The sequence below is a fragment of the Hirundo rustica genome, chromosome 12 (assembly GCF_015227805.2).
Source record: "Hirundo rustica isolate bHirRus1 chromosome 12, bHirRus1.pri.v3, whole genome shotgun sequence".
Taxonomy (NCBI): Eukaryota; Metazoa; Chordata; class Aves; order Passeriformes; family Hirundinidae; genus Hirundo; species Hirundo rustica.
Genome location: NC_053461.1, coordinates 3237384 through 3258477, shown reverse-complemented (window position 1 = coordinate 3258477; position 21094 = coordinate 3237384). Strand labels below are relative to the sequence as shown.

General features: G+C 37.3%; 1 protein-coding gene across 6 annotated transcripts in view; it reads left to right on the top strand.

Annotated features, from left to right (window-relative positions):
• CACNA1D (calcium voltage-gated channel subunit alpha1 D) overlaps positions 1-21094 on the top strand; it is a 175312-nt gene that overhangs the window by 59179 nt on the left and 95039 nt on the right. For all 6 annotated transcript variants that reach the window (XM_040075836.2, XM_040075833.2, XM_040075834.2 and 3 more), the window contains exons 4-7: positions 7015-7154; positions 10904-11046; positions 12424-12576; positions 13381-13577. In XM_040075836.2, the coding sequence (XP_039931770.1) occupies positions 7015-7154; positions 10904-11046; positions 12424-12576; positions 13381-13577 (633 nt within the window). The remainder of the gene's footprint in view (positions 1-7014; positions 7155-10903; positions 11047-12423; positions 12577-13380; positions 13578-21094) is intronic.

Sequence of the window (21094 nt, the reverse complement as noted above, 5' to 3'; positions counted from 1 at the left end):
GATGTCTGTTGTTTTTCCCAGCTGTTGCTCAGCAAAGCTCTGCATTATCTGTCCCAGAGCGGAGCTCTGCCTAAATATAACAGAGGAAAAAGCAGATAAAGAGGTTGGGGTTTTTTCTATTTATGAACAGAAAATACTTACTTAATGTGTACTAAATAGAACTTTTACATGGATAAAACCAGTCTGGCTCCACACAGGTGCCTGTCATCTGTATGAAGAATTGCAATTTGGATGCAATGTTTTTCTCTGAGTGAAAATTCTTATTTACAGAACAGAGGTGTTTACATCTCCATTATTGTGTTACAACGTAAAGTGCAAAATACACAATTAAGGAATGAGAAGCAGTCACATTCAAAGATGAAATACAGGTCTACAGTGCATTTAGAGGAAGTGATTGCAGGAAATAATGAAAAAGGTAATAAGTGCTAAATATGCTCTGCTTATTCATCTACCTCTGGCTGCCAGAACCTGTCAGATGAAAGTAAAGCTAAAGCTGTCTTTGAACTTGAGGTGTTATTTCAGTGATGTAAGTTATTTAAATGCTCCTTCAGGCTACATTGATACAAAGGAACTTTAAGAAACTTAATTGCAGTTAATTTTAATCACACCTCAGCGTATATCTTGTGCACCTATTTTGTTCCTTTGCTGTGCTGAGTATTTGAGATGTTCCTACTGCACATTCTGTTCCTGCAAACACAAATGCCTGCTTGAGATATGGAGGGTGCAACTGTTGTCAGTTGTGACCAGACCACGGATCGTGAATCCTCAGTTCAAAAAAGATGAAAGGATTTTGTGTTCTCTTTGCAAACAGCAAAAAACGTTGCGAGTGAGATTTGTTGCTTGGCAGTGGTACTGGGAGTGTGAAATCTCGTTCATTTGATGTTGAACTGGTGTGAGAATGCTCACACTGTGTAACACCTACTTACTTCTGTTCCTAAGAATGGAGTTTGTACTCGGGGCTGACTTTCAGCTATCAGCTTTGCCATCAGATGTTCCAGCCCGAAAGGCCAGAGCATCTGGATCTGCAGTAGTGTGATGGTGTCCTGCAAAGCCCCTCAAATGACTGGAGATGTTTCTGGGCCCAATGCCAAATTCCTGCCCAGTCTTGCCCTGGATTTTGCATGTATTCAATGTATTCAAACATAAAAGGTCTCATGTACGTGAGATGTACACTTCAAGTATGGAAATGATGTCTGTTGCCCGGGTCTGTATTAAAGGAGTATAATTTTGTGTACGTAATTATATTTTTCTAAAGTTGCTGCAGAGCACTGTCTAAAGCAAAGCTGCACTTACAAGGACAGTAATGCAGACATCTGACAAAGTAGAGAGCAGTGGTGGTATTCCCTCCAGTGGGTCAGGGATGATGAGGATGGTGAAACGTGATTTAATTGGATTAATCAGAACGTGAATCCTTAAAATGTTTTTCAGACTTGCTCTCCTTGTTTGCTGTTATGTATCTAAAGCCACAGTTAAAAACAGTTTTCAGCAAATTGTTGAATGATAAATAATTCCAGTTCTTCTAATAAACAGAGAGCAATTTTCATGCTAATCTTGGTAGTATGTTGCTTTGTTGCTGCTTTTAAAGTGGATGAAATAAAGGCAAATATATAGATTTATTTTTGCCAGGTGTATGGATTCCATTGGTGTTTCATTTTTTGTATTGGGGAACTGCTCTAACATTTTTTCACTTGTAGGAATAAATAAGTTTACTTTCCAATTTTTTAACTGTTACTGTGCTGCATGTCACTGATGATTTTCAGGGGAATACAGGTATACAAAGTGAAAAATTGTATCATTATATTTTAAAATTCAAAACTCAAGTTACTTTTTTATCTTATAAATGGAGATTTTTTCCCAGTGCCAGAACTTGAAAAAAGATTGTCAAAAAGAGAAATGTCAAATCATCAGTCACACAACTTATTAAACAGCACGTGATTTTTTTTTTTTTGTTCTGTTTTTGATCTCTAAATCAATAATGTTTAAAGTATCTTGCGTCTAAACTACAGAAAGTTGATCAGTCTGCTTAACTTGCTTAAATTGAGTCACTTTATCTGCTAAGTAATTTTTTACTCTGGTGCATGTTTGTTAGTCTGGATGCAAAAATGCATTTCTTCAGTTAAGAAATAATTCCCATCTCTGATGCTAAAATAGAAATTTTAATGTAGTAAGACTAAATTACCTAGCATTATAGGTTAAGGTTTTGCAAATTAATGACTTACTATTTTGAAACAGTTATCTAGTGAAACATCTTAACGTATATGCAGAATTTTGGTGTGTCACCTTCTGACATGTAAGAGTAACTTTGCATATTTCTTTGAGAGATTTTGAAAATATGAAGATAATAAATGATGACTAATGTATACCATCTGGCTAGAGTGGGGGGAAAAAAGATTTCCTGAGCAACAGGGTTTCTGCTAAGCTGATTTACTTAAAGTAAGAAAGCAAATGCTTGCTTTTCTTTTTTTCTTTTTTTTTCTTTCTTTTTTTTTTTTTTTTTTTTTGAGAAAATGAAATTCTTATGATTCCACCTGAACTCATAGGGTAAAGGTAGCCTTTGTTTTGTGTTCCATGGTCAATATCAAACGCAAACTTCACGGATTCCATGAGAAAAGCAGTTTATCTTGTCAGTCCTGTTGCATTATATATTCAGGAAAAGATTGCTGAGACTTGAAGATTTCGAGGAGCATTAATGAATGTGTCAGACAGCCTTGCTGGAATCAGCTGCCTGTAAGGAGAGATGACCTAGCTTTATCAAATCAGTGAACAAACAAGCATTAATCTATACAGCCTCAGGATTAGATCCTTCAGAACGCAGACATATTGTTGTGCTTCGTAGCTTCTTTACGTTCACAGCTGTCGCTTTTTTCTGCTAGTTTTATGATGCAATGTAGAACAAAATGCAATAATAGATGTTGTAAATTATGTGCAAATTCTGCTTTAATCTCTGCAGTTTCTTAGAACCAAAACTGCCTTGTTTTGTTTTAATAGAGATTTTCTTTTGCAAGCACTCAATACGTACTCTTAGGTATTTCCTTGTTATTTTGTTTACTTGTCTTCTTTTTTTTTAGTGTTTTCCTACTTCCATTTTGAATGAAATTAAGTGTTCGTTTAAAGGAATCAACTAATTTGAACAAAATATGATTTCTCCACTGTGGAGAAAAGAGAGCAGATAAATCTATGCATCATATCCTGCTAAAACTGCAGTTTTGAGTCTGTATTTTGAATTTATCTCTTTTTTAGTTTTATTTTCCCAAATGAACCCTGCCTCTACAACTCTTCCATTAATACTGAAAATTAAATGTTTACTCTTGAGTGTTGGTTGCTTAAGCTCTGGACATACAAAGTGATGTATCAGAGTTGCAGGGTCAAAAATTTATGTCCATAGTGACCAGGAAGGAATTGCCCAAGTATGAGGAGAGACCTCCAGATCCCTCCTGAGGGTTAGCAGGTTGTTAACTCTGCAGTTTGTGTGAAAACATCTGTTGGCTACCTAGTTGTTAAAGAGCTAAACAGTCTGTAAAGAAAGCACAGCCTGTACTTTGAATATTGTCGGCTATGGGGCCAAGTCATTCATCTGGCCTCCGTGGAAGACACAGGTTGTGATTTAAAAATAAATAAATATGTTGAGTGTGTGAGAGCATGAAAGGGGAGGAAAAATGAAACAGTGAAGATATGGAATTTGATTTAAATGAGCACATATTTAACTTAGGGCCCACTGTGACTTCCAGGTCCTTTCTTGGCCCATATAGGTGTGGGATTATTTAACCCAAGGTGCAACACTTCACATTTTTCCTTGCTGAGATTCACGTGGCTTCTGTTGGTGCAGCTGTCAAGGTTTCTTATGGTCCATCTGCAAAGAGACACACACTGACCTTAAGCCCACTGGTGGGTTTAAAAATGAGATTACTCTCATTTTTCCATATGAGGAACCATTATTCCATATGGCTCTAATGGAATGTTTGCAAAACTGTTTAGGAAATAAGAAACACTCCTGCTTCCATAAGCGAAATGGGATAAGCAGGAATGAGACCAATATTTTTCAAAGATGGATGGTAAACCATAAGGTGGAGTTGACCAGATTTCAATTGTTTGTTCAAATTTGAACAATCCCATTAAAATGAGCTGCAGGGGTATGTGACCATTAACAAAGTTGTGTACCTTTGGCACTGGTGCTGGTGTTTAGGCCAGAGAGCATTGGAATATTTTTTGAGGGGGAGCAGTGAAGGACAAAGGTGGGTTTTAGGATGGAACTGGTATGTTAATGGATGGAGGTCAATAACATGGTTGCCTATAAAACTGGAGGGTGGACATAGGGACCCGTGAGCTTATTTCAGCTCAGAAGGTCACACCCAGTCCTGGATTCTGTGTTCCTTTTAAGTAAGGAAGCTGTTGAAATTTGGCATATATGAAATGTACATATCTAGTCTCACTATTTCTTTCACTAAGATGATTTTGATATATGTTTTGCTGATGGCAAATGACAACCATAATATTTTTGTCTTCCTTATGTTTTCCTACATCATTTATCTTCCTATAACCAAGCTGCAAATTTAGTTGTATGCAGGGTGACAGAAATAGCTGTTATTGTGGAATGCGTGTGTGGTAGGATTTCCTCTATTTAAGCATTTCTGAGTGTGTTTCTCAGGAATGCTGATAATTCATATTATTGTAAATTCTGTGGTGCTCTCTGGCTGAAGAGATCTGATGTATTTTGGTGCATAAGACATTCACATTTCTTGCGTGAGGCCACTTCACTCTTGTTGTCTAGCAGCTGTCCCCGTTGATGGGTGATAAATTGATTGGTAAGTGAAAGGGACAATCTTGAAAGAAGTCTTAGTAAGTTCGAGGAGAAGGAGGATGTCCATTGGTTTCACTGGGCTGGAAGATCTCACCCAAAATGGAAAGTAGTTGAGGATGAAGCTCCACAGGGTTTATGAAGTGTACTCAAAAGAAGGGGAAAAAAGCAGGGGTATAGGACGGAGATGAGATCCAGGAATCCTTGCTTTGCAGAAGAGAACCTTACCTGCCACTGTGATCCCGGGGTGGTGCTTGTTGCAGGTTAAGTCCTGGAGAGGAGTTTATTGATAAGCCTTTGCCTCTATTAAATCGCCAGTGTCAGATTTGTAACTGGATATACCCTGTCATATACATTACCATCCTAAATGGCCTTTTTGGCAGGAAAAGAAGTCTAGCTGCTCAGATTCACGCATAAGAATATCGAGATCTTCATTTAAGTTGCAAATGATTAACATTTGGTTTTTCCTTTGGTTGTGTCTGAAAGTGCCAAGCTGTGTGACTGTCGGAGTCCAGGGCATTCCTTTGGTTGCCCTGGAGGGTCTGAGACCTGGACAGGGCGGGTCTGGGACCCTGGCACAGAGCCCAGGGAGACACTGACTTTGATCCCAGTCCATGGGAGAGGCTTCCTGCACTGCAAGATGAATTACAGGCCACAAGAGTGTGAAAGACAGTAGTTTAGCTCGTCACAGGGTGAAAAATCGTAGTTTGGGGTTTTTAGTATGGAAGTAAATGGGAGCAAGATGAAAGATTTTGGGCGTTGTCTCTTCTTCTGTCTTCTTCCCTCACTCCATTTTCTGCAGTGACGGTGGCACAAAGTAGTTTAAGGAGATTGGGTCAGAGCAGAGATGACCTGTTTAGTATAGGTGATAGGCATTGGCAAATAATGATAAATAAAGAACACGTAACAATTAGTGTAAGTGGCAGTGAGAGTCATCAGATGCCCGAGCAGCTGCACAGACCTTTGTTGGGCACTGAGAAAATTGTAAGATAAGAAACAATAAACAAAGCGCGCAACCTTGAAAATCAGAACCTGAAGACTCCGTCTCTTTCTTGCATCCGGCTCAGGGCTTTGCAGAAGGCAAAAAAGACTCTAAAACCACCTGAATCTTGGAAGAAAACCCAAGAAGTGACAAATAAGGAATGCGTATTTTTGTGTGTAACAAGTACAGATAATGTATTTCTGTGTGTGATGTGTATAATGTTGGTGTTCTATTTGAGTAACGATAGTAGAAGATTGTGATCCTGACTGAGCAGTTACAGTCATGTAATTAACCTTGTGTGTGACAAATGAGCAGCATCACGTGTTCCTGAACAAGTTAAAAAAAATGAATCATAGTCTTTGTGCCTTTTATTCTTGGCTGTATTATTTGAGTAGCAACAGATAAGTAAACAAAATGTTATAGAAAATAATGAAGTGATCTTGTCTGAAGGTAAAATAACAGAGATGTAAACTGTTCTGTTTTCATAGTGGTAAATTCTACAATTTACCAAATCAAGCATGCTAATAATATTCTTGGGGGTTTCTCCCTGAAGTACCTAGTTAGCTAGGAAAAGATATTCAGTATATAGCTCTGAAAAAAGAATTTTGGTGAAATGCAGAAACTAATAACATTTAAAAAAAAGACTTAAATCTGATGTTGGAGCTTCAATGATATGAGGTGGTGGAACAGTACCTTAAAATGGCTTCAAACATAGTAGGGTATTTTACAGAAATTCTGGTGATGTGGGAGGGAGAATAAGTCAATGCAAATTTCCATACCAAGATTAAAAATTTGCAAGGTAGTGTAAAACTAAATATTACACAATTGAAACTTCTTGAATAGTGAAAGGAAGTATACCACTGCTTACCTTCCAAGGATATTTCCAGGGCTCTGTTCTACAGCATTTTCTGCTTATAATGAATGCATAGAATCCCGTTGACTTGGATGGGACTTTTACTTAAGCAAAGGTATAATATGCTTCCATGTTTGCAGAAACAGCTTTTTTTTTTCCTCTCACAGAATGTGAAAACAAGAAAACCTGGTGCAATTATGCAGTTATAACCTTTTCAGTACATTTATCATTATGTGTTATGCAAGTAAAGCCTGTGAAATAAACTGCCATGAAGGTATTTCCTTAGCCCTGAGCAGTACCCACTTGTTGCAAATTGTCAATAATAAAAAGAGCTGGTACATTTGTTGTCTTTCATTGTCCTTTTTTTTTTTTTGTCTTCCACAGGAAAAAGTAGAATATGCCTTCCTGATAATTTTTACAGTTGAAACATTTTTGAAGATTATAGCATATGGATTATTATTACACCCCAATGCATATGTTAGAAATGGATGGAATTTATTGGATTTTGTAATAGTAATAGTAGGGTAAGTAGCTTATCTTCCATTATACAAATATTTAAAATTTTCTTTACAGTGAGATAGGCATAGGTCTGTGTGGCTGTGCGTAGCAGCCTATGCTGGATTTCTGCTTCTTTGGAGTAAAAGAATGAACAGAGTGAAAAAAAATTAAAAAGTCCTAAAATATCCATTGCTATCTGTGGCTGTAGACTGTATTGCATTTATAGTAGAAGTTCCCAGGGAATTCTGAGTCCTGCTGGAGATTTCCAGAGTTATTTTTCAGAAACTTTTCCGTCTGACTTTTTCAAGGTAAACTCCTGGTGTCTTTCCTTGTGTTGATCCCTTAAGGGCCACACATTATTATTTATTTGTTTAACCTTTCACTGAAGTTATGTGGACTTAATTTGTTTCACAAAGATCTCTTTGAAACGTGTTTCAAAGTGGAGAAGAGCAGTTGGGGGGACAGAATTAACAGCGATACCTTGGTATTCCCAAAATATTAATAAAATTGGGTGTTGCATATCAGGCCCCAGACACAGATATGATTTTAATTTGCCTGGGGTAGAATGTACTTTAAAAATGCCTTTTTTTCTTTACGCTGTGCTGTACCAGGAAACCTTGGGGAGTTTGTTCTTTGACCCAGAGAAGGGACTGCTTGGGCCTTATGCAGGTTCAGAAGAGTGGAACTTACATGATGCTCCTACTTATTGATAAACTATTTTTGTGTCAGCAGCTCTGTCAGAGGTTGTGCTACTTCATTAGATCCTACCTTTAACTATCTAGGGAATTAATCTTGAGGTGTATATTCACCGATTTCCTAAATGCTGTGGAGATTATGCTAAAAAACTGTTTAACCAGTAATGTAAAATTTGTTTGCTGAAAGTATGTATTATCTAGAACACGGAGAGCATTATCCATGTATAACTTTGTATGTTGTAGCAAACTTGTCTTGCAGTGTGCAATTCTAATTTCATTTTCAAATTCAAACCATATCAAGGGTTGCCTGTGATTAAAAAGGCTCAGAAATTAGGGTGTGTGCTGCTTTTAAGTTGTCACTGCATTAAGGGAAAGAAAGGGATGCTAAGTAAAGGGATTTGTGGTAAAGCATTGTTGAATTTTGGGAAGTACTGCGAATATAAGAATGCCTGATTTGTAATTATTCGATTATGAGATACTAAATGTTACCGAAAAGGTTGTATTTGGGCCAATCCTTTGGCATGCAGGCATTTGTTGGTCCAGGTCTAAAATTTTTGTATAAATAGATCCTTCATCAGGTCAGGTCATTCTCAACAGATTGGTCTCTGTGCCTGAAGGGGAAGCTTGGTGGGCAGGTTGGAGACTGTCACACACGAGCTCTGTTCCCTTGCCAAGCAGTCACTTGAATAGACGTCTTCCCTTTTGTCAAGTGACCACGGAGTTACAGTAACCCTGGAGCAGTCTAATTAACATGACCTCTATCTTTGGCTGTGTCCTAAATACATGATAACTAAAAAATTTTCCACTAATTCCTAAAACGCTCATTATTGGAGGCTAAATGTAGTTAGGTCAAATGCTCACACTGAATTTGTTGAAAATACCAATAAAAAAGGACTATATCTTATCAAATGCCTAAAATACCACACTGGGATTAAGTTGTAATTCAAATCCAGAATTTTGGAATATAAACTCCTGTGCAGGTTGTCACCAGCCTACCTGTAAGACAAGGTGAACTTTTCCTAATGTGTCACACACTGACAAAACTGAGAGCAACGTTTTTGTTCTGTCAGTAAGAACACAACCTGCATGATTAAGCAAGCATGAGTCCCATTTATTTAATTAATACATAAAAGCCCAGTGAAAAATTGATTTTCATATATAATCCAAGGTGGATATGGAATCCCTTCTGGACCTGATTCTATGTGACTAACTTCAGTGGGAAATTTCATTAGCTTTTCATTTCAATAGCTTTGAAAGAGCTGCCATAACATCCTATATTGAAGGTATTGAAATTTGCTTTCTCAGCAGAAACTGTAGCAGTCCAATTGCATTAATCTTAATTATACCTAAAGAAGTCTCTGCAAGCAAAAGGGAAACACATACAGAGATGCTTGTAAAATCAAATCTTAATTAAACTTGTAAACTTTGATAAACTGTATGTGAATATGAATGTAAACTTCAATAAAAAAGATCAATAATTTTATACCTTAATGGCTTTTTAGGAATGGCATGTGTCCTGGTTTCAGCTGGAAAATACAAAATGACAGAGCTGTGAATGTGATGCTTTTTACTCTTTGTCACGTCTCTCTGTAACCCATCAGAGTAGGGATTACTTCAAGTAGACTGCTTACCTGCATGGTCTCTCACGTAATTTCCATTCATTACTCTGAAAGAATAAGGTCCTGGTAGAGAAAACTTTCATAGCACCTGCCTATGGCCTTTAATTTTCTGAATGTTGTATGAACTGACAGGCTGAAAGGTTCTCTGAATTCAGGACTTGATTCAGAAGCCTTTTTAATAATGTCTGTCTTTATATAATTTCAAGAGTAACAAATATTCACTCATGCAATCGTTGAAGTGCTGGTTTTCCTGCAGTTGTGCTTCTATTAAATTCTAGGGCTGAATCAGGACCTGATATTCAATGTCTGGATTTGGTCTGACAGTGTGTGGGCTCCTGTTGTTCCTTGTCACATCTGTAGGGTCTTAGGGGCTGAGTTTTTCTCTGGAGCAGAACGAAGCAGTCTAGGGATGGGTATTGACTGATGTGGGTCAAATGCTTACTGGGGGAGGGTAAAGCCTTCAATAATCTAATTTAGGCAACCTATTAAATAATATATGATTTCAGCAACTATCCAGTGTGACAGAGTTCTTAACCAGAGTTGTGAAAACTTTTCAAGACCAAACTAAAACCCTGCACATTTCAGGCATCCTTTACAAGTGTGAAACATTTTTCATGATTGCAAAACTCTAACTTGATAATCCTTTCAGAAGTACAGCACTGCAACTATTGAACTGCAGACTCTGTGCAAAGGATAACACAGTTTGTGTGGTCTAGTGACAGTCTAGAAACCCGTGCATATGAGGTGGAGCTCCAAACGAAAATAAACTCAAGGTTAACTTGGATTTTGAGAACATGCATCACTTTAAATTGCTGCCAAAAGTGGGAAAGCAAAATAAATGTCTTGCCTTGCAAACTGTTCTAATGAGTGACTAATTCATTTCTGCAGGGGAAAAAAATACAATATAATAAATGAGCCATCTGGGAATATATTTTTCCTCAGAGATATTATGTGTAAGAAACAAATCTTTTTGGTGTTATTAAATGGTGAACTCTAATTATTTTTAAAATATTCAGTTTCTACTGACTGTGTATAGAATATTGTACTGTTGTGCCACTTGGAGTTCATATATTACAGCAAAATTAAGCCAGATGGTTTATTAGTTATATATTTTGTTATTATCTGTTTCTTCTTCTAAAGGGAAGATTAATTCTTTGAATGTTAAAGCTAAAATATTTGAACAAAAGTGGCAAAGTAGCTTCATTTATTTAAAAATAGCAAACTGTAACTAAGCTGAATGCTAAATTATTGGAAACAGTGGGATCCTCATTCTCTAGAGGGATTATAAAGTCTTGCACTTCGTAGCTCTGTCTGTCATGATTTAATGTGTAAATATGCCTCTCAATTTGACATCTGAACAGCTTTGCGGAATGATCTGCAGTTCAACTAATTTCCAAAGTAATATCTCTCACTGCGTGGTAAATGGATAGTGGTGACCTTACCTTTCATCTCGTTTTCTAGATTATTTAGTGTAATATTGGAACAATTAACCAAAGAAACAGATGGTGGCGGCCACTCAGGTGGCAAACCTGGTGGCTTTGATGTCAAAGCCCTAAGAGCCTTTCGTGTATTGCGACCTCTCCGACTTGTATCAGGAGTGCCCAGTAAGCTCTGCTCTCTTTATCTCCATTGCAATCAGGAATGTGACTGCTCTGATTATTGAACTGTCTTCCTCCAGACACCACACAAATGAGATGGGATAAAGCGGAGTTTTTGTTATCTGGCTATGTATGTAAAGAGAATTTCAAGAAGAATGATACCCTGTCTCAAGTTGAACAGTGGATTGTGAATTCAGTCAGTGTATGATCTCCTTACACAGTTCAATAAGCAGACAGGGGAATACACTTCCTTTTTTAGCAGCTTTATGTAAAAATAAATTACTTGTAAAAATGCAAATACACCAGATTTTTTTATTATTATTATTTTATTCTAAAAAATAAAGTAATGCATCTGAAAGTGTAGGTGGTCCTAAAACAGTTTATATGTTGGTAAGTGTATGCCAGGGCACATTACACGTTTAGTGTTTCCTGCCCCCCTCCAATGCACATGAATGGTTTCTGTTTATCTCAGCAGACCTAACACATAAATTAGGAAACTTAAAAAGTAGAACAATATTGTTTAAGAAAGCAATTGAATTTTCTGATATTTCCTGTTTTCTTTTAATGCTTTAATAATTATTGGAGCTATTTGGGCTACATAAGGTTCATGGTTTCCAGTTCAGCTCTTTGCAAGGCATTCAAAGGAAAAAGATAATTCTGTGTTTATACTATTGCAGGCTGTTACATGGAAGTTATTGATTTTTGGCAAAAGGGCTTCAGTGAGGAGAGAAGCAGTCCTATGAAATGTCAGAGAGGAAGTCCATCAAGTTAAAAAAGAGGCATATTCTCATTGGTACTGTGGCAGCTTCTTCAGTCTGGGATTAGCTCATTGTGATAAAGCCAAAAGTTGGAGAAATATTTAATTGAAAAAAAGAAAATACAATATTTTTGAAAGGGATAAATGATGAAAGAATAAGTTTGTTCAGATTAAAAATGTTTTCCTTATTTTTCTTCCCAGAGTAAGAAGACAGCTCTGCAATTGGCTGAGTGCACATTTTCTCAGAACTTGCCACAAAGTTTTTGTTTTAGCACAGAACATCTTAAAGGTCATGTAAAATGACCTTCAGGCACACACCCGTTATGTGCCCTTTCTTTATAAAAGCACCCACAGATTCTTGTGACACATTTCATGCACTGACTTCTATGATATGAACTTTATTAACAAAGGAACGAATTAGACAGAGTTTTAGATTCTTACAAGGATTTTTATGTTACAAGAACATTTTGTGGTTCTGGGTAGTAGATTTTTTTTTTTTTTTTTTTTAAATCTGGTTATCTCTGCATGTCTGTATCAAGTCCTAATAATGTGTAATTATATAAAATTTGTTAGAGCACGACATAGGAATGTGGTTCATATCTTGTATGCTCTCTTTTTTTTTTTAGGTTTACAAGTTGTCCTGAACTCCATTATAAAAGCCATGGTCCCCCTCCTCCATATTGCCCTTTTGGTATTGTTTGTAATCATAATCTATGCTATTATAGGATTGGAACTTTTTATTGGAAAAATGCACAAATCTTGTTTTCTTATTGATTCAGGTAAGTCATTAAACTTGTTGATTAAGATAAGGGTTTGATGATGTTTCCTTTCAAATCTGTGGGACTTCAGTTTGAAATAGAACTAGGGGCAAAGCACTAAAGCTTTTAGGTACAGTGCGTTAAATGGAAAAATCCCCAATACTAAAGTCACATAAAAAATCAAACCAATTAGAGACTAGACCATGCTCTGAATAGGTTTTAGTTTCTGATATGTGTAGCTGAAATATCAGTAATGAAATAAATAAGGATGACTACCTGTAAGGGACAAATCCAAATCCAGATGGTGGCTCTGTGGTGAGGAATGCAGTTCTGAAATGAGTGAGGAAGGAAAACAGTGTTCTGTCCAGTTGAAATAATGCAATGGAAGTGTGTATTGTGGGATAACTTTGAAAGAGTGAAACTGTCTTACCTGGTGGCTAAAGATGCTTTTCTTTTAGCTAAGTAATGAAGATGACTCTGTATAGGAATTAGATCCATTTTTCCTTGGTGGTCCATGTGTTGGTGTGAGGTGCCGTGAAGTGAAGTAGCAGCAGTAAAGAAAAAAATCAGCATGAGGCGCTTCTAAGAAATAATGTGTAATTACATTGTGCTTCTTTCCACTGCTTTATTATTTTTATTAACCTATTCTTGAGGTTGTAAGGCCCAGATCTGAGAGAGAATAAAAGCACCAAAGCTCTGGTGTGTTGCCTTTCTCAGCTTGAAATCTGGATTTATCTCACAACAACGTTGATATTTCCTCACATGAAGGGGTAACTCATGAAAATTGAGGACTCAGAGTTCTGATTTTTTTTGGTCCCTTTGCAGATATACTAGTCGAAGACGATCCAGCACCTTGTGCATTCTCAGGGAACGGCCGTCAGTGCGTCATGAACGGCACCGAATGTAAGGGTGGATGGGTTGGACCGAACGGAGGCATAACCAACTTTGATAACTTTGCATTTGCAATGCTGACTGTGTTCCAGTGCATAACCATGGAAGGATGGACTGATGTGTTGTACTGGGTAAGTTCATCAGTCACTCACCTTTGCTCGAGCGGGGATTGAGCTGTGTTTCACGGTACCATCAACAGGAAATCTTGGCGAGTTTTGCAGGACACAAGCTCTCGGCTGCATACTTGTTTCAGTCACAGCCTGTTACTGGATTCCTCAGGCTAAAAGGACATTTTAGAAACAAATTTATTCATTGCTTATTTTAGGCTTTTTTTTGCCTGTTCCATTTGGATAAATGTAAAACTATATTTATGTCCTTTGGACTAGCATTTGTTTTGTGTGAGCCTACAGATATTAAGTGTGTCTTCACTGATTAGGCTTAAAAGCTCTCTTTTTGCAGTATTTGTGCAGAATTTTTCACAATGTTAACATAAATTAGAACAAAGCAAACCCTCAACTGACATTGCTTGCCATGGGGACTGAAAATCATGCTAACCATTTGGAAACTACAAATTTACAGGAGCTGTGGCCCTGACATCATTTCCATGGAAGCAACAAGAGGTTTTAAAAAACCTAATTATGTAAAACCTCACCTTTAAATGCTCCTTTGGTGTAAGGTATGGTGCTTCAGAGTCTTGCAACATCAACAGTCAGCTGGACACAGACTGGGAAACTGAAGAACGGAGGAAAATGAGCACACAGATTTTTAAAGGGATAGAGTAACCTAAACCCACAGATAGACGTTTCTACGCTTAACCCCATTCCACTCGAAGTGCCATGACATTGTTTTGTCAGTCTTGGAGTATCCCAATATCTGATGTGAGTGATTTGTCCAAGGTCATTCAAGAAGTCTGTGACAGAGCCTCCCACAGGTGCTGAACATCAGTAAGAATATTCTGTACTCCTTGGTACTCAGCAGTAAGTCTTTGCGGCAATTAGAACCCTATTAAAGAACACAATCCTAACAGTCCAAACGTTAGAAAATGTGTATGGAAGAGGAAAAGTGATCACTGGTAAGGATCACTGTTAGCAAGCTGTTAAACAGGGATGAGTTCTCTCAAGGGGTATCTTAGTGGAACTTCAGGTTTTGTTGCTGAGAGCAGCTCACTGTGAGTTTTTTCAAGTTTGTCTGGCCAAGTGGGATTATTTACTAATGCTACATCTGTTGTGGGGTACTGGATACATTTAGGAATTTGGTATTACCCAGTGAATGACCACATGATTTTATGTGGTCGTTTGCTGCGAATCACGGTGAAATAAGCTGCTGCTAAAACATAAACACAGAGTGTTAGCACAGGGTCTCAGATAAAATCTGAGATACTGAAGTATAGAATATGGACATGTTTTTAAAAGGATATCACTGTTAAAGATAATTAAGATGGTAAAGTGGCACTCTTTTAGGATTGAAAGACAAGGAAAAAAGACAACTATGAATATCTTCTTCCACTGTCTGTCAGTTGCAAAAGTGGCTAGAAACACACAAACCATCAACACTAATGAGTAACAATCATGTATGGCCACATATAGGCTATTGCATGATTTCCCATTGTAAAGGTTTTTCATTTCCTTGGAGTTTGCACTCTAATTCTCCCTAATTTTCTAGGAGACTGTGTGAATGTAGAATTAGTATGTGCTTTATGGTTTATGTTCATGGTGATGGCAATTATTTTAATTCTTCTTGGAAAAGGACGGTGTGCCGTGGTTATCTAGAAAAAAAATTACACCCTTGGTATCTTTTGAGGTAAAAGTATACCCACACTTCAGGAGCTGATAATTCTCCCAACTTTTTTCAAAGAAAATTAATATAAAAGCTTTAGAGATTTGCTGTATTTAGAATACAGCTGTTACAAAACATATAGAAACTATTTGAGTGTCCCAGAATTAAACATTTTTTCCCCTGGGATTTGATGCCCTAGTTAATCTGCTGGCCTTTAGAAACCTTTGCAGAGCCTCCAATGACAGCAGAAAAAACTGGAATAATTAAAATAGGATGTTGAATGTTTTCATGCTCTGGCAAAATGCAAATTATAAGAAAATTATAAACAATTGAAAACTACATGAGTTGTTTTTACTTCTTTCTCTATAAGGAGTTTCTAATGTAGAATTTACAGGTATACAGGTGTCATTTTTCTTTTTAATACAAATTATACTGGGATTATTAGACAATGAAGCAAATATTTATTGACCTAGTGAAATATAATCAAAATCAGATATTCAGGTGGCTTTGGAATTTATCTTAACTGTTGCTTATATAATTAAATTACAGATTCAGATTCTTTCTGTCTTGTAGACCAACAAGTATAATCAAACTGAAATTACCTGCTGAGAACAAGAAGAATGACAATTTATGTGTTTTAATTTTCTCACTGGATCAAGTTGAGGTAGATTTAGCTAAAAATTGGAAAAGATTTCATTTCATTTGAAAATTGCAAAAGCATCAGGCGATACCAGATTGTAATAAAAGAATCTGAGGAAGCCATTTTAGCTCGATGTGCATGGGGTTTTTGCGCTGCTTTTTACCTAAAACTCTGTTATTAGTGCACAGACTGGGTGAGTTTTATACAAAAAAAACCCCAAATCCACAAATATCAGAAACTGCACAAAATTCTCATTTTTCATTTGGTCACTGTGTAAACAGTGAAATAAATTTATGTAGGCTTCTCTTGCTTAGCAGGTGTAATGTGAGTGGGTGAAATCTGTGCAATATTTTGCACGGTGATAAGTGGGGTTCTGTCAGCAAGGATGACAGCTGAAAAGGACAGCTTCCAACAGCACTCACTGGCACAGCTCGTTATCACCTGGTTAATGACAGCAAACTTGCTTTGAAATAACGACTGCGCCAATAATGGTTTTTCTCTCGTGTATCTATTGTGAGTCGAGGCCTTGATTCTGCTGCTGCTGGGCACCCTTCAGACTCCCATGGGCGTCTTTCTGCTCACCAGTTTGTATCCCAATCCCGTATGTCCTGCTGGGTTTTAGTGTCTTCATCTGGCCTCTTTCTCTCTAACTTACCTGTAACTCAAGCAGAGAGCAGGCATAACGTGGTTTATCCACAAAAAGTGTGATCCCTTAGTGCCAAAGGTTTGAATTGAGAGGTTAAGGGGTGTTGTTCTTGTTCTTAGCAGCCAGTGCAGCACATGTGCTCCCACACTGGGTTTGTGGCTGCATCTCTGTGTGTGCTCCATTTATATTGGGACTGTTTATTCCCAGTCATGGTCCTTTCTGCTTGCTCTGGAGCCCTCACTGGAGGCTCATGCTTTTAGTTTTGGATTCTGGCGCAGTCCTTGTTATCAGCCAAGTAGCAGCCTCTCTGTGCCCAAGTTTTTAAAGCTCTGGCTCACACTCTAAAGCTGAGAGCATAGTACTCCCTGCCTCATTTCCAATTTATGCTAGCAAGCTCTCAGGAATGGCAGAACTTGAGTCTGTATTTGCATATCTGGCTCCAGATTTTTTCCCAGGCCTTTGAAACATCTCGATGTATAATCTATTAATGGCAAACACGTATTTTGTAAATTGCTTTTTATTTTTAGCTGCTTCGCTTGACACATGGGAACAGAGATAACAAGCAGTGATACTTGCCAGCAAAACCCCCAATTTTCCCATGAGCACCATAATGATCACATTAAATTCTTCTTGTTTTCACCATAGTAAGTTATCTTGACTTGCTACACTTGAATAATCCAACTGTAGCTTGAAGGACAGGTGGTCAGGGCCTCTGAGAAACAAAGTACTTCATGGGATGGGTTGCCAGCACAGTTGCTTAAGAGATGGGACAAATTTATTAGTGGCTACTGAATTTTACTAGGTCAGTTTTATGGTCAGATGCTGCATTACTAACTCTAATTTTAAAAGCTCCCCAGTTCTCTAATACCTGTCTAGCGTGGCCAGATTGATCTGGAGATTTCTGAGATTGAAGCACTCGAGCTAAAATTGCTGAATGATGATACACTGATGTCTTACATGGTTTTGCTTATTAATAGACCTGCTGATATGCTAACAAGATATTCTCTAAATGATTCTTGTTTTAAGTACTCAGATCATTACTTGAAATGTTTAGGCAATCTAAAATATACCTGAAACTCATAAGGTTTAAGGAAGGGGATAGCAAGTTTGGTTTTTTTTTTTAATATACCTTTTACTGATGTGTCAACTTTTAAAAACTGTTACTACTTTTTGCTAATAACATATATTATCATCAAAGAAGTTTTTCATTCATTATTTCTCTGCTTTTATAACAAAAAAGGGTGCATTTAGGAACCTGTCTCCTGTTTAAGAAATTATGCTTTATATGCCCCAATATACTCCTTGAGGCATCTTAGAACATCTGAAAAAAATTCATCATTTCTGTAACACAGACTGTTCAGGCTGCACTGCACTCTTGTGTACATCTATATGCCCTTTTTTTGCATAGGTTTCTGCACAGCAAGTGTATTAATGTCGGTCAGGTCAGAAGCTCAATCTCTACTCCTGACACCTTTTAGAATTCTCCTATTCAAGGATATTTAAGGGTAGACTCAGATACAATGTTCTTGAAACCAGCTGATGTGCAGCCAAAGGTATTTCCTAAACACAAGCAAATGTTTTACAAATACATATCACACAAGAAAACCCCTTGGCTCTTGCACAAAATGTATTATTAGGCTGTAAACAAAAAAATGCAAAATATGTTTGAAGTATTATCAAAACTGTCATCAGAGTGCTGACAAGGAGTCTCCTAAAAATACCTTTCCAAAAATGTGACCAATAGTCAAATAAGCAATTATAGTCTAGAACTTTTAATTGAATTATTAATAAACTGGTGGGAGTCAACTACTTTGGGTGATTTAAGCCATGTTCGTCCCATTCCACCTGCAGAAAGGGAAGGCATGTTCCTGCATCCAAGCAATACTTGTCAGCAATGAATTTCAGCTTACTGTCTGAGAGAAGTTCACAGCTTTTTTTTCCCTTTGTGAATCTGTTGCAAATATTCAGCGATGTTAAAAACTGTGAGGAAACGGGCCTGAAAATCCTTATAAAATACTTATTCCTGCCTTTTCCTCTTATGTGCCTAGGGGAAGCTTAGTGCTGTTCTGCCTAGCATTGCTCAGCACCACTCACAGGTCATCTGAGGGAGGCTCTGGAGTGACACAAGTCAGCTCATCCCCAAAGGCATCCATGTGCTGTATGCACAGAGCTCCCAGCCTCCCATGACTACATAGGCAGAAAGTTAACACATGATGTACAGCTGGAGAAAGAGTGATAAAAGTTTTGGATGACGGCAGTAATATACTGCAGAAATCTCCCTAAAGAGCCAGAGATTGCAGGCAAAATTTTGAGTGTTAACTACTTGAATCTGGTTTCATGTTAAAATCGAGGTTAATCAGCCCCCTGCCTTTTACATAATGATTTGGACTAATTGCCTTTTTATATTCACTTGTTATTAAAAGATATGATCATCCAGTTTTGGATTGCAAAGAGACAGAACTTAATTTCAGAAAGAGAAAAAAGAGAATGATCAAATTCAGACATGCAAACAGAGCTACCAAGCCAAGGAATGTACAGATTAAAAGTTTCCTTTAGGATCAAAAAAGATGTGATACATATATATATATAAAATTTCAGGATATAAGATTATAGTATAATTTTTTTAGTATCTTGGCACAAAGACCCTACTCAAGGAGGATTTTAAACTAACTCACAGGGAAATATCTTTTCCATGAGGTGAACTTGATTGACTTTGACAAGGTATCTGGTATCTCAGCCTCAGCTGACTGCTGACCTGTACTGCGGTCAAAGCATGGAACTAATTTCTTGTCACAGATCATTGCAAATACTAAGAACCTATTATTTCTCCCCAGAAATTTTAAATAAAACTGGTTTGAAACTGGATTTGAAATAGAGACTAAACTTGGGAATAGTGCTAAGAACACCACTAATCCATCAGCTAGAGTTTCTTCCAAAATCTTTGCAACAAGAAGCCAAAAATTATTTTGTAACAATTCTTCTTGCCGGCCTGTCCCAGGACAACAATTTAGTAGATAAATTTAGATCTTCCTGAATATTGAGGCTTTACTTGTTGGTGCTACATAAACTAAGGTAACAATTGCATGTCATCTATCTGAATAGTAAATGTATTGTATTTTTTTGTATCTGGTATGTGTGAAATATTGAACACATCCAATTTTTGTATAATGTATGGTACATATATAGGTGGAATAGCAGAATCCAAAAGAAGGAAGGTATTTAGTACGGAACACCTGTGTGGATATTATAACTTATCATTTTCATACAAGATAGCTAACTATTTTAAAAAAAAACCACATTGTTGATCACATTAGTTACTTAATTTAAGTAGCTTCTCGAGCACTTAGATTTAACAAGCCAAATCTATGCACAGGCTTTATAAATTTTTGTGAAATTAGTTTGGGCAAAACAGACAAAAAATATTGGTAATAATTACCCAAAAATAGGTAAAAGCATTTATAAATTGTTAATCTGAAATTACCATGCTGCTATTCATGAGAGGAGTCAAACACTTGCACTTTGTTATATCTGGAATACAGATTTTGTTCAGCCTGGTAGTGCTCAACAGCAAAGCTTCTCTGGGTTACTCTTTTGTAGAGGCAGTGCTTTTCATTTTGTTATGGTTCTGTCCATCTGCTCTGCAGATTAAGCAGGGATGCGTAATTACCTGAAAAAGATAAAACAATTGCTTAACACTCACGTTTGGCTTCTTGCTTTCCTTGGAACAATTACTTGATTTCCGCCTAGCTCCTCCTCCCACTTAAAGACAGTAAGCTGATTAATGGAATGCCACTAACAGGAATTAGCTAAAATGCTGTTAGATACAATACAGTGTCTGAATGAAAAGGAAAGACCTGAATCTAAATTCATTTCTAAACAATCATAGTAAAAAAATTATAAACAATCATATTTTGAAGAGTAAATGCTTTATGGGAATACCAAAATTCATTTGCTAAGAATGTATAAAGCCTACAGAAGGAAGAAAATGAGGTCTGTTCAGCTTGATCAAAGCAAATGCATTAAGCTGAAGCAAATTCCAAGCTGAGATTTAACTTGAGAGGATCACTCATATGTCTCCCGTATGCAATTGCACAGCACAGTTTACGTACAGAAGACAGAGGCCAAATTTAAGAGGTGATTAAGCAATTTTGAGACTCTTTAGGTCCAGTGACAATTTTACGCTTCTCAATGGAATCGCTTTCTCTTTAGGGCTACCTTGGTGCCTGAGCCATGGAACTCTCATTTTTCCAGGTGTTGCTGAGCTGAAATGCTTAACAAAGGGTGGTGTCAGTGCACACCCCACCAGTGCATCCCCATATTCAGTGTCAGATCAGAACAGCTGCGTCTGTCCAACCAGGACAGTGTCAGGGAAACCTGTGCTTTGACTCCAGAACACGAATATGAAATTCTATGCTTTTATAAATCAACCTGGATGGTGCCGTGCTTCAAGCACAGCCTGTTTTAAGTCAGCTTAAAATTAACTCCAGTTCAGCCAAGAATATCTCAGGACAAAACCTTTGAAGCCAGGCAGCTTTGAAAAGCTCTCTGGTGTGCTCTTCACTGAGTAGAATAAATAGCCTGATCTG